This window comes from Juglans regia, chromosome 4 (assembly GCF_001411555.2).
Source record: "Juglans regia cultivar Chandler chromosome 4, Walnut 2.0, whole genome shotgun sequence".
In the NCBI taxonomy this organism is placed as follows: Eukaryota; Viridiplantae; Streptophyta; class Magnoliopsida; order Fagales; family Juglandaceae; genus Juglans; species Juglans regia.
Window position 1 is genome coordinate 23,354,036 of NC_049904.1, and position 16,374 is coordinate 23,370,409.

Sequence of the window (16,374 nt, forward strand, 5' to 3'; positions counted from 1 at the left end):
CCGGTACTTTTGCTCTTAAATGGAAAGGCTGTAAAATTCAACTGTAAATCCTAAATCATGAAACTTAAACAGCCATTTATGCTTACACTCAGGATGGTAGGGTTAAGACGTTCCTTCCAGTAAATATATTTATACAGGTGAATGCATACATATATACATAAATCCACACAGCCGTTCTACACAAATTGACAGCATACAATTAATAGTGGCAGAGGATAGGCTTGGAAGTCAAAAATAATCTCCTGGGAACGAGTAAGTTTTGATAAACCATCAAGGGTTGACCAGAATTTTCATGACATGACATAACCATAATTCAGGTGCCCCTACAGACAATCTTCCCGATCTCCTTTTATAACAGCAGTGGTTCTTGACAGTTAAGTCATCCGGCTTTTATCTGCCTGTGGGCTCTCCTTCCCTTAATTCCTTCGTTTTAAGTTCAAGGTCAATGAGGAAATAGCATTTCTTGTGCTCTCTAACATAGTGGACTTGACCATTCATCCTGCTGAGAAGTTTCCGAGACAGGTTGAGCCCTAAGCCTTCCTGTGTTGTCCACTGGTTTCCTTCTTCAAATATATCTTGGATAAGAGCAGAAGGAATACCTTCACCAGGGTGTGTCATTCTACATGCAGAAGAAATGGATTTGTTTAGTCTGTGCATGTGTATCTTATTTCTTTCCAAGGAGATGGAGAAGCACAGATACAAGGTTATCTGCATGAAATGGTCTAAAAGATAATGAGTTATGGATTTTTTAATGTTAGGAAGGTTTTTTTATTGCTTTCCTGCTCAGAGAAAAATTGTGTCATCTACAGGATGGATTTCAGTTTGAAGCTTTAGCAAAGAGAGAAGGTGAGCTTCGAAGTTTTAAACTGGAACTTGAAGATACAGAAGATTGGTGAAAGTGAAACAAGTAAAAAATTATGTCCATGGCCTCAAAGCAGATCCAAAACTGAATGAATAGAACTGACCTGAACAGAACAACAAAGAGGGCAGCCAAGTTTAAGATAGAGAGAGAGAAGAAGGAAAAAAAAAAAAAAGAGGACAAGCTAAATAAGGAAAAACTAAACCCATGAAAGAAATTAAAAGTCTGAAGCTGATCATAATTGGAAAAGGCAAGGTAATGGAAACACAACCTAATGCAAAACAAAGTACACTTTGGAATATATTATGGTGCCCATGCACTGTTCTAATGTACAAATAAGTAACAAATTAAAAGTGGGGTTATTGCAGAGGAATTGGTGCTGAAAAGTAATCAAAAGGGTGTTTCAATACATGTTATTTGGTAATTACCCTTGATGACATTCAGTTATTGCAGGACAATCATGCAGCTTTTCTACGAGGTGAAAAACCCTTTTTGTTTGATTTCTCAGACCTCCATTCAATCTATATTACGTATCCAAAATATTTTTTACTTACCCTAAAATAAAAAGAAAAGAAAAACCCTTTTTGACTTTCTTGGATTTTCTTGCATCACTATAATGTCCTTTAATTTTCAATATGACAGCAACATTCTAGGTTTCCAATATATTCAAACGAATACTGAATGTGTTTTATGCAATCCTGGATTTCCTGGAGTTTCTCAACATGGCACACTGAACTGAAAGACACTGATGCCATGCCACAACAACTAAGTGATAACAATTCTCGCCTGGAACCACAGTCAACGCGTGCAACAGCTAGAAGGGACTCTAGGACGAGCAACTCAAGGCCCCCAAAGGATAGGATTAATCATAAATTAAATGAGTGTTATAATCCCTGATCTGTGTAGATGGGAATCACAAGACTTCCATTCTGAGAATGGTAAGATACATACTTTTTTGGAGGGAGATATCTAGAAACGTGTGAGTGATACCTCCACTCCCTTCCTGTTCTTACAACAAAAAACTTTAACGAAGAAATACAAAAAAAAAAATTTGAAAACGGAGAAATTGGATAATGGGATGAGAGGTGAAACTCCTTCAAAGGTCATAAATATTAACTCAAAAAGTGGTTGTTATGTAATGAACATAGCAATCAAAGGAAAATACGGGATTTTTAGTATAGTATGTGAATATTCGTAAATGAAATAAGTCATGGTTTGGGTACCTGAATTGTATCCGGATAAATTCACTGCCATCCTGTATCAGCTTCAGACCAGGTGAAACTTTGATTTCCACCCAGCCAGCTGGATATGGTGCATGGTGCACCACATTAAGCAAGAAATCTGACAAGACCAGCTGAAGTCGAATTTGATCCCCATACAGAGATAGTGTTTTTATTTCTTCTGGAATCTCATGAAAAAGCTTCAAGTTTCTTTCTTTCAGCAAGATCATGACTTGACTAACAATGGCATCCAAAACATTTCCCAATAGAAATTCTTCCATTTTTAGCTGCAGGCCACTGCTGTAACCAGGATTAGATATTAGAAACTAGGGATGTTTTGCTGCATAGGTTCATTTCCGGTTCCAAGAATGACTAGCGTGAGATGTCTATGGAGAGATGTATAGATGTATGATTACTATGATAATACTTTAGGGGAGAAAAAAGTGAATATAATCTACAAATAATAAGGTGAATGACCTTTCTTTACCTATAAAAAATAATAATAAGGTGAATGACCAACATTTATCATTTATAATCGAAGGAGCAAGAACATATTGCCAAAGATAACAACACTAGTAGAAAGAAAATAGCAATGTGCATCACAATAGAAATTATAGTTAACGATAAGACAATCTCAACCTCAAAGGACACGTAAATGAAGAAAGAACGAATTCGATTATATATTCTTTGGTTTAATATCCAGTTGGATTTATTCAAGGCATGTGAGCCTCAAATGAGATGAGTCAAATCTGGTCCAAGGGGGGGCTGAAGAAATATAATGATAATTTCATCTCGCTGACCTTTCCATCAGGGTTCTTATTCCCTGTTCTTTTTTTCTTTTTTTTTTTTGTGGGGGGGCGGGGATTGATTCATGAAAATCAAGAGTAAACAATTTAAATTCAAGTATGTTTTCCTCTAACTTCTTCATCGAACATGTGCACATTCCCCAAGAACCATTGAAACATTTTATTTGCTTTTTCGCTGGGCATGCTGCATTTAAGAAAAACTTCAAAAGCATAAAAAGCATGTGTGGCGTGCCTAAGCATATGTACCATGCCTAAGTGAGAGGTCCTTCTATGAGATCTAAGATTTCCTTCTATTGTAACTAATCAACACTGATACAAAATATTCAGTTAATTTGTATGGCTTATGGGTTGCAGATGAACTCAAACATCCTGTTAAATATAGTACAGAATATAAAACTTAAATTTATGCATTTCATGGGCCTAAAATAAAGACTCACCCTCCCTCGATCCTCCTGAAATCCATATCCTCAATGATTGTCATGATCTGTCTTTCACATGCATCACTAGTGTCGAGAAATTGCTTCTGATGTTCTGAAACAGCTGTATTTTTTAGAAGTCTGTGGGTAAAGCGAATACCATTCAGAGGATTTTTCATTCCTTGTCGTACATAAGCCAACTCCTTCAATTTTGAAAAGTATTCTCTATCCTCTTTCCCGCTCGCTTCTAAAGCCTGCTGCAGGTCAGGCATAACAATCTGCAGGAAGAAGAAACAACCAATTACGTTCCCAGCTGCATCACTCCTCTTGTTTGCTGTTAAGAATACCTCCACAAATTTCCCATTTTTATCAAAAAACCCAAAAGGGGACTTCTCGGTATCTTGACCAGTAATTCCTTGGTACAATAAAATCATAAATTTAGTTAGTGTATCTTGACCTTTCAGCCGACAGAATCCTCCAAAGATTTCCCCAGGAAGCATTTTACCCATGACTTCATCTCTCTTCCAACCAGTTACCTTTTCCATGGCTGCATTCCATTCAGAGCAGCAGGCATTCTCATCAGAAGCAAATATGGGAGGAATCAACGGATTAAGACTTTGTATGATGGCTTCATAATCCCCTTGCAAGCGGATGAATTTATCGGTAACAACTTTCTCACGTGTAACATCCTGACCCACAAAGCACACCCCAACAAGTTTGTTTGCGTAATCCCTACTTGTGCAGGCACTGACCACAATATATACAACTGACTTTTGCTCATCAAGCCCAAAGTTTCTCAACTTTAACTCAATGTTTTTGTCCTCCTCACCTGGATGATTTTGAAGGACTGAAAATTATACCACTTGGAAAATTTTGAGAAAAGCAAAGAAAGAGGAATAAGCTGAAGGCTAGGTATAAGGCAATGGATATAGAAATAAGATGCACCACCCATATCTTTGAATCAAGCCCCTATGTTAGAAATAGTCCCTCATGGGATGACAACTTTTGAATCAAGCCCCTATGTTAGAAATCCAATTCACCCTAATTAACGGAAAACACATGGCAGACTAAATTCTCAAACACCACCACAATGTGGAAAAGATTATTTTTTCAAAAACAAAATTATAATAATATATTTTTAAAAAAAGAAAAATAAATTGGTGGGGTTGGAAGATTTCCCCTCCCTGCCGCTAAAGCAAGGTCCACCACCAAGGTGGCCAATGCATGTCTAGCAGGGGCAGTCTTACTAATTGCCAAGTTTTTTTTTTTTCCTGTTTTTATAATTATTTTTAAGAGATAAACTATTGTACTTTTATTTTTGTACTTTTATTTGTTTTTTTATAAGTGTTTTTGTACTTTAATTTGTTTTTTAAAAATTTTTGTTCTAGGTAATCAAGAAATTTTATTCATAAAATGAGAAAAAGCCCAAGTACAATTTGTTTTTTAAATATAAGAAAATAGAATTTTCCACATGGCAGTATTACTGTTTTCCATGCGTTTTCGTTAACTAGGATGGACATAATTTCTTATGAAGGGGCTTGATTCAAAATTTGTCATAGCATGGGTGGCTATTCCTAAAAAGCAAGCGAGAGAAATCTCAATTAGGCAAAGTATAGGGGATTCCTGACCAAATTTTTCTTTATGTATATTCATGAGAAAAAAAATGTTTCTTTTGTGCCCCAAAGCATTCAATTAAGGGTAATGATACACTTACACTTCCTTTACTGTTGCTTTACTATCCAATTTTTTTTTCCCTCTTTTTTGTTATTTGAATCTAGATTAAAAATCCCAGAGCATGACTTTCTTGCATAATCTAGAGGAAAACAAATTCAATCAACTAACGTAATCATATAATTTAATTAAAAATAAATTTAATTTTATAAAAATTGACTCAAAAAGTAAAAGAATGTCAATTTTTATAAAATTGAATTTATTTTTAATTAAATTACATGATTATGTTAGTTGATTGAATTTATTTATTTTTAGATTATGCCAGAAGGTCATTTTATGAGATTTTCCATCCAGATTCAAAGAGCAAAAGAAAAAAGAAATTAACTGGATAGTAAAGTAATGGTAAATAAAATGTAAGGCTATCATTGCCCTTCACTTAATTGGAATTTAAGAAAAGCCATAATGGTCAAGTTGAAAAGATGCCTCAATTTAATAAAGAATGGACAAAATGATTCATGCAACCACACCATCTAAGGACAAAACTCTGCGGAAATCAATTATATTGTTTAGATTTTGAATGTACCAAATGCCAATATATGTCTTAGCAGTTACATCTTCAGAAAGCTCTTTGAATCATACAAAAGTTATGAATGCGATATAGTTTACTATGATGTTTGAGCAATGTGGTAATTAAAGAGGTCAGCGTTTATCAATGCTAAAAGATTTATACCTAGCAAAGCTCTGCGTAGAAGATTTTCAACAGTTCCACGTGAGTCCTCATGAACAACTTCATTGACCAGGGACTTCCCTGTAGCTTCACTAGCCTCTAAGCCTGTCATTTCAGCAATTTTACCATTCCATCCATTGATGAGACCATCTGAATCAACGCCAAAAATTGGAACTGTAGCTGTTTCAATCAATCTAACCATTTCACAAGCCACTGAACTGAGTTCATCTATCCATTGGATCTCAGTATCATTCTGCTGAATGTTATTCAATGATGTAGAACCACTGTCCTCCATAGCCTCGAATGAGTCTCTCAGAATAAGTTGCAAAGAATGAATAGCATTAATTTCTGAAACCTCCCAAGGCATACTTCTACTTTTTACTACTTCAAGAAAAGCTTTAAATGACGATCTAGGGTGCATTTTACCGCCATCATCTTTATCCTCTGGATGATGCTTGGCTCCTCCCCATTTTACTTCCTTCGCAGTGTGAGACCTAAACCAGAACAAGAAATCCCTTGAAGTGATTCTTGCAGTAGCCATGCCGCAAACTTCATCACCCAACAGAGCAGCACCAGGGTAACCAGCAGCAGCTAAACTATCTGTACTCAGTCCTGTGGAATCTCCATGATTATTGAGCAGCCACTCCACAATATCTTTCACCTGCAACTCAGTTGGAGTTACACCCACATGCCAACATTTCCCAGCATAATACAATGCAGCCCCATCACACTTAACAAGATCCATGATACTAGGAAATTGAGTGATGATACCAGATGGGGCATCCCGGAGGAGCATGTCACATAGTAAGGTTTGTGTCCTAAGAATGTTCTTCTCTGCCAATTGTGATGCCAGTTGAAGCTCCATGTATAGCTGAACTCCAAATGCCTGCGCAAGGAACTCACATGCGTAGCGAAGGGGGAAAGAGACATAGCGGGAGGAAGTGTGGTGGCACACTACCAACCCCCAAAGCTTTGACGAATTGTTGTTATCATTGACAATAACTGCCATCACCAATGAGGCAATGGAGCCCATATTGGCCATGTACTGTGCGTGGCAGCTATGTGGTGAACGAAGCGTTGAGTTGACCAAACAAAGAGGCTGCTTTAGTTCTTCACTTTGAATGACACTTACAGGAGTTGCATGGCAATCACAAATCATTCGGACTCGATTCTGCTTGAATAAGAAGCGAGTAGCTTGAGGGATATCCGTGGCAGGATAATGTAAGCCCAAATAGGGTTCTAAGTCTGACTTTCTGATTTCAGACACAACTTCACCATGATCATCATCATGGAACTTATAAACCATAACCCTGTCATACCCAGTGAGCTTCTGAACATCCTCCACAACTGTATCACATAACACCCCAATATCTCCCCCAGGGAGTGACTGCAGCCTAGAAATCGCCCGAACAGCCAGTTTCTGTGAATGCACTGCCCCCGCCAGGGAAAATGCAGGATCACCTGACCCTGCGGGCTCCAAATCAATCACAATTCCCACATCAATTCGATGTAGTATAGCGTAAAATGGCTTCTGGATACTCCTAGAGTAGACCCAAACGGGATTTAGCAGCGAAATCTCCCTAGAAGAGGCAGCTTTCGCCAATGAAGCCCCCGAAGAAGGCGTAAACAAGGTTCTAGCATCGATTCCAATCAGACCCTCAAACTCTTTGGACTCAAATTCCCCGTCTAAACCCAACAATTCCAAGCAGTTCTCACTATGACCGATAATTCTGAAAGTGGGTTCCTCGATTGCAAGCATACAACCAAAGGGCTGAACTAGACCACCCCTTTGGATTCTAGACAGATACGCATTCATTTGTTCTTCAGGCACAGATTGTGGAGCATCCAATACTGATCTTGAGTAGTCAAAGGACTTACCCGAAACACCAGACTGCTCAAACTCAGCCATGAGCCTAGCATCAGCATTGTACTGAACAATTGCTTTGCCCCTTCTGTCGTTGATATTGGTGGTACTGGCGTTGTTGTTGGGCTTCATGATGTTGCTTGCCGCTGAAGATGATAAGGCTGTGCCTCCTTCTCTGCTTCCCGGCCCCATTTTGAGGGCTCCGGTTGATGGGTTTTTCTCAGGAACTCAGGTGGGCATAGGAGGAGTGAAAGTAGCTGAGTCTTTATCATCGCTGTAGCCTGTAACTGCTGCTTCTATCGTCCGTACGCACTTGTTCTTGTTGCTTCCCCTCCACACGTCTTTTCTTTCTTTTAACTTTGCGGTTTGGGTTTTTATCTTCTTCCAAAACTGCTGTAACCGACTGCTAATCCTGTCTTTATCTCGCACTCACGTTCTTCTCTCATTTTGTTTTCATGCATTTTTTTTTAAATTTATATTTATTATAAAATAAATATAATATTAGGCATCTAGTTAAGGACGAACGACAATTATAAATAAGAGAAATGATATTGGCAGTTATGAGTGTATAAGTGTTATACAGTCATTTTAAAAAAAATGAATAAATATAGGACTCATATGAAAAAAAATTAATTTTTTATAAATAGATTCTATTCTTTTTCAAAACGACTACATAATATTTATACATTCTATGACTGTACGTAACATTACTCATAATTAATAAAAAAAATCTGACCACAATAAGAGAGTGTTTAGATAGAAATAATTAACTCTGCATATTTTCAACTGTTTAAACTTTTAAAATAAACAATGAGTTCACATAAATTAGTTATATGATTTATTTATATACTTTTACAAAGAAAAATTGTACTTATAAGTGGGTATGGATAATTGATTTATTTATATACTTGGTAAAATATTTATATAATTTTATTAATTTTATTTAAAAAAATTTAAATCTCATAAATTACACTTGCATAAAAATAGAATAAATATTTTTTAAAAAAACTTTTAAATTGTGTTTATTTGTCAAATAAAACTCAACTCATTTTAAATTAATCATCGATAAGATTCATTATTTTTTAAATTTTTAATAAAAAATTAAATTCATTATAATATATTTTAATTTAAAAAATTACATTTACCTTAAAAAAATTTAGATTCCTGCAACGATTAAAGAATCGAAACGAATGTTCAAAAAAAAAATTGTTGCATGGTTCTAAATTTTCGCAGTTATTTTTCCTTTGAATTATATAGCTGTATATGGTCGACATGTTGCTTTCCATCGACGGAATCATGAATTTGTGGCCACTTAGCATGCCCACCTACATTTTTTTTTTTTTTTTTTTGTATGAGATTTTTTCAACTTTAATATTTAAAAAATAAGTTAATTAAGTAATGAAATTTTCTATTAGTTAATTTATACTTTTGTCGAGAAAATGTGTTATTTCTATTAGCTTCACAGATGACTATTCAATTCCGGAACAAACTGAGGAAAATTTAAATTTTATGAGATGGATATGTCAATGACCATTTACCATAATTAAATAAAGATAAATACTTTAGTAATACAGATAAATATTTTAGAATATTATGTTTATTTAATATAATTTTTATTTTAAAATTTAAAAAAATTAAATTATTTTTATGTTATGTTTAAAAGTTTAAAAAAGTTGTAATGATTAGATAAAATAATAAACAATTATAAAAAATTTTATATTTAAATAGTGTTTAGATATTTAAATGAAATTAAATTGATTGACACCTTGAATAAAACCAAACAGAGTCCTAGTTTTGAGTCTTTAATGATAGACATGTGTCGACGTGTAATTCGTCATAACGTAAGATTCATGCTGACAAGACATGAGTCTTGTTAGCAAGAGTAATGAGATGATGACAAAAGGACTAAAACTAATTAGAAAAAGGTTTAAAATAAATTATAGAAATTAATTTGTCCAAAAATCAAACCGATATATGAATTAAAATATATTTTGCATCAAAACTACAACTCTTTCTTTTTTTCGATATACAAATAAACTATCATAGCTATCAATTTACGTACCAAAAATTTTTTTTTTTTAACTCATATTTGTTATAAGAGTAATGATAGTTATAGTCGTGAGTGTACAAATGTCACACAATTACTTTATAAAAAATAAATAAATAAAGAATTTATATGAATAAATTTTAATTTTTTAATAATAGATTATACTTTTTTTTAAAATAACTGTCAAATACTTGTACACTTCACTACTGTACGTAACATTATTTTTTTTATAATGATCTAATCATCAAAATTGTGCATATATATATATATATATATATATAAGAAAAACACTTTTTACTTCCCAATCCAATATAAATAATTTCAATGCACGTGCTTATTTCATTAATTAATTCAATTATCATAAAAACTCACTTCAAGTATATACCTATTTATTCAATTGTCACAAGTAATCAGAACATGTTCCCTGCCCTACTTTGAATCCGAGCTAAAGCTTGGAGCTAAAGTCTGAACAAGTACTCGGAAAGAGTTTGAGCAAGTGCTTGGAAGTAGTTTGGGAGTGCTCGAAAGTGACCCTTCTGACCAGGTGTCCTCACGAAATCCTTATTTGGTCAATAAAACATCGTTGCGAGAAGGTTCACAGACTCACTTAATTTCCGCCAAACCATGCGTACAAAGACTTTATTAACACGTGCATAACTAGGATTGTAAAAAGGGGTTTGCTATGCATCTGCCTACACCCGGCACACACTTCACATTTTTTTTTTTTTTTTTTTTACACTCAATGCATTGAGTGTGTGCCGGTGTAGGCAGATGTAAAAATTTTTCCTTGTAAAAAAATTGAAAAATCGGTTGAAATGGACTGGTGTGTTCGGCCCAGTGTGTAAACAGTCCAGTACGGCATCGGTCTTAAGAATCAAAATCAATATTGTACTAGTTTTTATATTTTAAATACCGATTTAAACCGAACTCGACCGGTATATATATTTATATATTTTTTATTATATTATATATATTATATGTTAAATTGTTAATTAATATAATATGTGATATAACATAAAATTAATTGTATAATTTTTAATATAACATTTGATATAACATATAAATTTTAATATTATAATATAAAATTAATATATTTAATGTTAAACATAAAAATTAATATCAAGTTATTAATATATTTATCATTGATATATATCTCAATGATAAATATATTTTTGACATAATAAATTATAATATATATTCTTTTTGTAAATAGTTATTTTGTTATATTTTATTATTTTGTTTTTCATATTACTATTTTTCCTTACTGTTTAACTTTGAATTACATATTTTATGATATATAATTATTATGCTCATAGTACTGATTTTCGTGATATATATGAGTTAAAATGTCTAGATTATAATTTAATACTTGAATTAAAAATCTTGATAAATAATATAAAAGATCTTAAGAGAAAACAACAATTGATGAGATAATATTATACATTAATGATGTCCTAATATCATGTATATCAGAGTAGACAAGCAGAAATAGAATTATATGAAGCTGACTACAACTTCTTAAGAAACGAAATTAAAAGTATAAGAAATCATTTGAGTATTCTTGCTTTATGATAATAATAAAAAAAAGTAAGAAATCATTTATACAGATTTTTACAAAGATAACTCATAACAAAAGTAAATGAAGTATATTGAGAAATTTGTGTTGGTAAGTCATGAAAAACTGATGGTCAGCTCATTCATGCTGGAAGGCTTTAAGGGTAGTCTCGGTGGTGTTCCCTCAAGTTCTTAATTTACTTATTTATCTTTGGATATAGGAAATCTTTGTTTAAAAACCTATCTCAATGAATTTTTTATTCAAACCTAATGAATTCACTACTAGTATCTTCATAGAACCTGATAACATCAACCAAGAAGATTACAGTATAATAGATATAGAAAGAAATCTACAAGACTAGACAATTCCTAATGTTCCAAAAAACCAAATATACAAACATACTACTTTTTCTTCTAAATTATCATTTCTTACAAATTATACAATTAAAACAGTAGAAAAAACCATTAGTTTAAATAATGATTATGAATCGTTACAACTACTAACAAAATAAGCAATTAAACATCACAAAGAACAGAAATATTCTTTTATACATATTGGACTAGTACAAGTAGCTATAAAACCACTCACTAGAAGTGGATTAAACATCTCAGTATTAAATACATTTTTACACATTTAATCATATACACTAATATAAAAAGTTTATAACTTATATAGACTATAGTTAAATTATATCAATGATAAATATATTTTTAACATAATAAATTATAATATATATTCTTTTTGTAAATACATTTATACACATTTAATCATATATACTCATATAAAAAGTTTATAACTTATATAGACTATAGTTAAATTCATTACCATACTCGTATGTATTAATTATTATAAAATAATGTATTTATGCTATAATATAAATAGACTAATAGTTTAGTATATATAAATATCATATTATTATTAACATAAATAATTAGAAAAATAGGACCGAAATAAAAAACATTGAAAATTTCGATTCCTGAAATGAATCGGTACGGTATCGATTCTTAAATTTTCAAAACCGGTATATACCGATTCGATTTTAAAAAATGTACAAAACTAGACCGAACCGGACCGGTTACACCCCTATGTACAACATTCTAGGGGTGGGCAGCGGGGCTCTTAAGTCACACATTGCTTAAGAATGACTATTGTATTGCCTTGATCTCTTATATAAAGGTTGGCTTAAGAGGCCAAGACAATTTAAAATACAATTCTAATGAGTTTATATTTTTTTTGAATAAAATTTATAATTATATTATATTATGATTTGGGTCTAAAAAAAATTTAGACAAAAAAAAAATTATAGATCCAATGAATCACTGGATTGAGCAGAGGCGATTTCAACTCCACCCTCCGCTACCGGGGCGGGGGGCTCGGGTCCCGCCCCTGCCTCCCGAGGGCAGGGTGAGGGGTTGAAACCACACCCCCCGCATGGTGAGGGGTGGGGGCGGGGAGGGGGTGCCCTCGCCCTGCACCATGCGAGTAGCACCCCTACAACGTTCAAAACCCCGCTTGAAGAGCTTGACACTCATTGGCTGAGCTTCTGGGATGCGACAGAACACATCATTCCAGTCTCTACCACCCTCTCAATCTGGTGTATACCTAGACAGCTGGATGCTTGCTGGTCAATGAACCAATCTCGCGACGAGTGATAGGGGACCTCTGCCACCATTTCATCCTTTATTTCCTCATCGGCCATCACTTTCTTTCACTCTCTGCTATCGAATCTCTCTCTAGCTACTACTCAAGCTCCCACTGTCTCTCTGCCTTCCTCTCTTTTCACTCTCTATCTCTCTTGTTTGTTTTAACTTCCCCTCCAAAAAAGAAAAACATGCTCTTTAAAGTTTAAGCTCACACACACTTGGACACCCAAGGTCAGCATCAGACTACTTGAAGCCAACCAACTAACGACCAAACTCAATGAATATCACTGCTCGAGATAAATGTCTTCCTTAACAATATTTACAATGCGTGCTTGATGACCGTGGGTTATGCCATCGTACATTTAGATTAAGTTTATCGTTCTCGTATTATTAAGAGACAATGGGTAATGAGATATCATCTTGACTGTACTCTCTCATTGTTTGCCTTGCAAGTTGTCTAGTGGTTTTTATTGCCTGTAAAAAAATCATATAAAGATTATTCATGTGATTTCATGATTTTAGCTCACATTTTGTCTTGAAAGTTTTTTTTCATATATTGTACATGGATTTTGTAAACCTTTACAATATTATATTTCAGCTTTGAGATAATATTTTAAGGGATGTTGGCTGTTTGTTTTTTCAATGAAAGGGGTTGTGTGTCTCACGACCCCAAGCCATGATGTTGTATTATTTCGATGGAGCTCATCTGATCACTTAGGAGCGTATAAAAATGGAGTGACATCTCCTTGGTTGATGTTAGGCTATCAACGAGCTCGAGTGAGAGAGTAACGCTCTCAAATTGAATTGTGATCTCTCGACTAATGAAGACTAGAGAATGCTTCTGGTGAAGTGATTCTTGAGATAAAGTCATATGTGTGATCGTTACATACAAGGGAGCTAGGGTGTATGTACGATCATTTGAGGGGAGACCATGGTGCACACATTAAAAATGGTGAAAAGGTCTAAGTTGGTTTTAAGAAAGAGAGAACCTGTGGTTCTCAGATGATTTATGGTTATTGGGGAACCTGAGGTTCTCGTATTATGATCTTTGTATTTGGTGTTGAGCATTGGATGCTTAGAATGTTTAATGTGTTGAAGGAAATATTTATTTTGATGCTTGGGACGTTGCAGTTTTAAGTTTGTAGATATTATTTATGTTGCTTAGGATCTTCATGGCTTGGTTATATATGTTAAATTTAACATGAAATATTAATAATTGGATCTTCGATTTTTTATGATCCACAATAATAAATAATAACAGTTAGAAGACGTGCATCCCTCTATTACAATTTGATAAATAATCTGATCTGACTATGAGAGAAGGATCACTCTAGCAACTTTACCTTCGAGTGTCTCCCGATGGTTAGAGGCACAAATTATGTTGTAGGTGAGAGAAAATTTAACCCCTTAGTACTATTTATAGACTTCTGGCCATCATGAAATCTAAAAACATTCATGTCCCACTATGACTAGAATAGATGTATTCTTGTCCCACTGTGACTCATTAATTAAGTGATAATATTTGAATTAGTCTAAACCCAATAGGATATGTGTGTGTGGAGACATAGAATTTTATAAAACTCTTACAATATATTGATATTTGGGTTTCCGATTGTATAAAGGCTTTAAGGTTATGAATATCTATTACTCAGTGATTATAAATACCATTATATTATTGATGCTCTAGTGCTGCATTCTCGTGGAGAAAATTATTGTTTGCTTAGATTCTCTTATCTTTGTAAGTATGTATCATTGCTTGGGTTTCTTATGTTTCATACTTGTATTCATTGATGTTACATGCATTGCACATATTGTCATGGTAAACTTACTGTATCATAGTAGCCCCATTACGGTTTCACTCATCAAAACCGGAGACTTTGATGCAAGTATAGGCGATGAGAGCATGTACGAGCAGGAAGACCCAACACAACCCAAAGAGTGAGCCATGGATCTGTCCCCATTTGGGCTATTGTTCTATTACTAATTAATGTTATAATTTGAGTGATTTTGATAGACATAATTATGGTTGTAATAACCTTGTGATGGTATTGTGATGTTGAGATAATGTGGCTTATTGATGACACTTATGATGTTGTATTTAGGGGTGGGCAGAGAGGCCCTGCATATTGTGAAGTATTGTGCAAACACACACACCAACAATGGCAAATAAAGTAAAAACAACACAATCAAGCACACGACACATAATATATGTAGTTCGGCAAATTGCCTACGTCCGCAGAGTTGCATAAATCTTATTAACAGAGGAGATTATAATTACTCAATCTCAACTCACACTCTCTAAGACTTTTTACTTTCTCACACAATATGTACTCATTTGATAATTGTTCTCTCTCAAAATATGTTGAAAGTTGTCTAACACAAGTCAAATATGACAAATATATAACAAATGACACTGGAAACCCTAATTGACAAAATCTACATTTTTCGCTTTAGCGGGATGTTGAGCACGCCTCGAGCGAATGACCAAATCAACATTGGCTCGAGCGGGGTGTCAAACGAGCCTCAAGTGAACATTATGGTTTGTATCTTGCTCAAACTCACTGTCAAGAAGGACTCGAGCGAACTCACTGGTTGAGCTTCGCTTTAGCCTACTGTCGAGTGCACATCCAGGAAACACCTTTTTGGGCTGTAAAACCAGTCTCCACATACACCCCAACAATCTCCCACTTGGAGACTGGGTTTCCATATGCCAATCACTATTTCTAGCTAAGCCCTATTATCTTTGCAGCTCACAGCCCTCGTCTTCAAGCCAGAAGACGCACTGAAGTTAAGCCCGACTTCAGTCTTCCACGTACATCGTCCTTAGTCATCACATCCACAGGACGACTCACAACTCCCACTGTACTAGGAGTATTCGGTCTCGAACCGATCTTGACAACTTTAGCCAACTTTCCCAGGCTTTCATGAGGAACGACAAAGATGACTCCCTTTGGCTTCCTCATATGTTTCGTGCGATCAAGTTTGTTTTTTTGCACTCTTGTATTTTCCTACACATCACTGGACCCTCATGTTAAATATAAAGAATTAAATCTCTTACCATATGCTAAGACCAGCACACCCTTAGTGATCTTCCAAGCCCCTCTAGAGAATGCCACTGTCATTAAGCTGTCCTACAGAGATCAGGTTTTTCTTTAGATTTGAAACGTGTTTGACTTGCTGTAAAGTCCACACGCCTCTGTTTGGAAGTGTGATGTGCACATCACCTACTTCCACTACATCCAGTGCCTCTCCATCAGCAGCATACATATTCCCAAAATCACCAGCAACATAATTCTGCATGATTTCTCAACATGAGATACTATGAAACGAAGCCCCCTGAATCCAACACCCAATTATTAATCGGACTGCGTACTACAAGAAGTAAGACATCATGAATTTCTTCTGCCACTACATTCACAACATCATCATCAGCACTTTCTTGATTCCTGCAGTTTCTCTTGATGTGGCCTGGCTTGCCACAACTCCAACACGTGATCTGCTGCCTAGATCTTGTCTTGCTCTTCCCCTTGCTCTTGGAACTTGACTTGTCATGTTTTTTGAGTCTC

General features: G+C 34.6%; 1 protein-coding gene across 1 annotated transcript; it reads right to left on the bottom strand.

Annotated features, from left to right (window-relative positions):
- Positions 1 to 94: 94 nt before the first annotated feature.
- Positions 95 to 7,903, bottom strand: LOC109000711 (phytochrome E). Its single transcript, XM_018977677.2, has 4 exons — positions 5,703 to 7,903; positions 3,323 to 4,130; positions 2,083 to 2,379; positions 95 to 619 (listed from the first exon to the last, which is right to left on the bottom strand). Exons 1-4 carry the CDS (start codon positions 7,753 to 7,755, stop codon positions 391 to 393), a joined length of 3,387 nt encoding a protein of 1,128 aa, XP_018833222.2. The 5' UTR covers positions 7,756 to 7,903; the 3' UTR covers positions 95 to 390.
- Positions 7,904 to 16,374: the final 8,471 nt, after the last annotated feature.

Excerpts from the sequence above, each read along its gene's own strand:
- LOC109000711 (XM_018977677.2), bottom strand. The coding sequence starts at position 7,755 with ATGGGGCCGGGAAGCAGAGAAGGAGGCACAGCCTTATCATCTTCAGCG. Across the intron at positions 4,131-5,702 it reads TCTACGCAGAGCTTTGCTAG|GTGAGGAGGACAAAAACATT; the intron begins GTATAAATCTTT and ends AAAATCATCCAG. Across the intron at positions 2,380-3,322 it reads TTCAGGAGGATCGAGGGAGG|CAGTGGCCTGCAGCTAAAAA; the intron begins GTGAGTCTTTAT and ends TCCTGGTTACAG.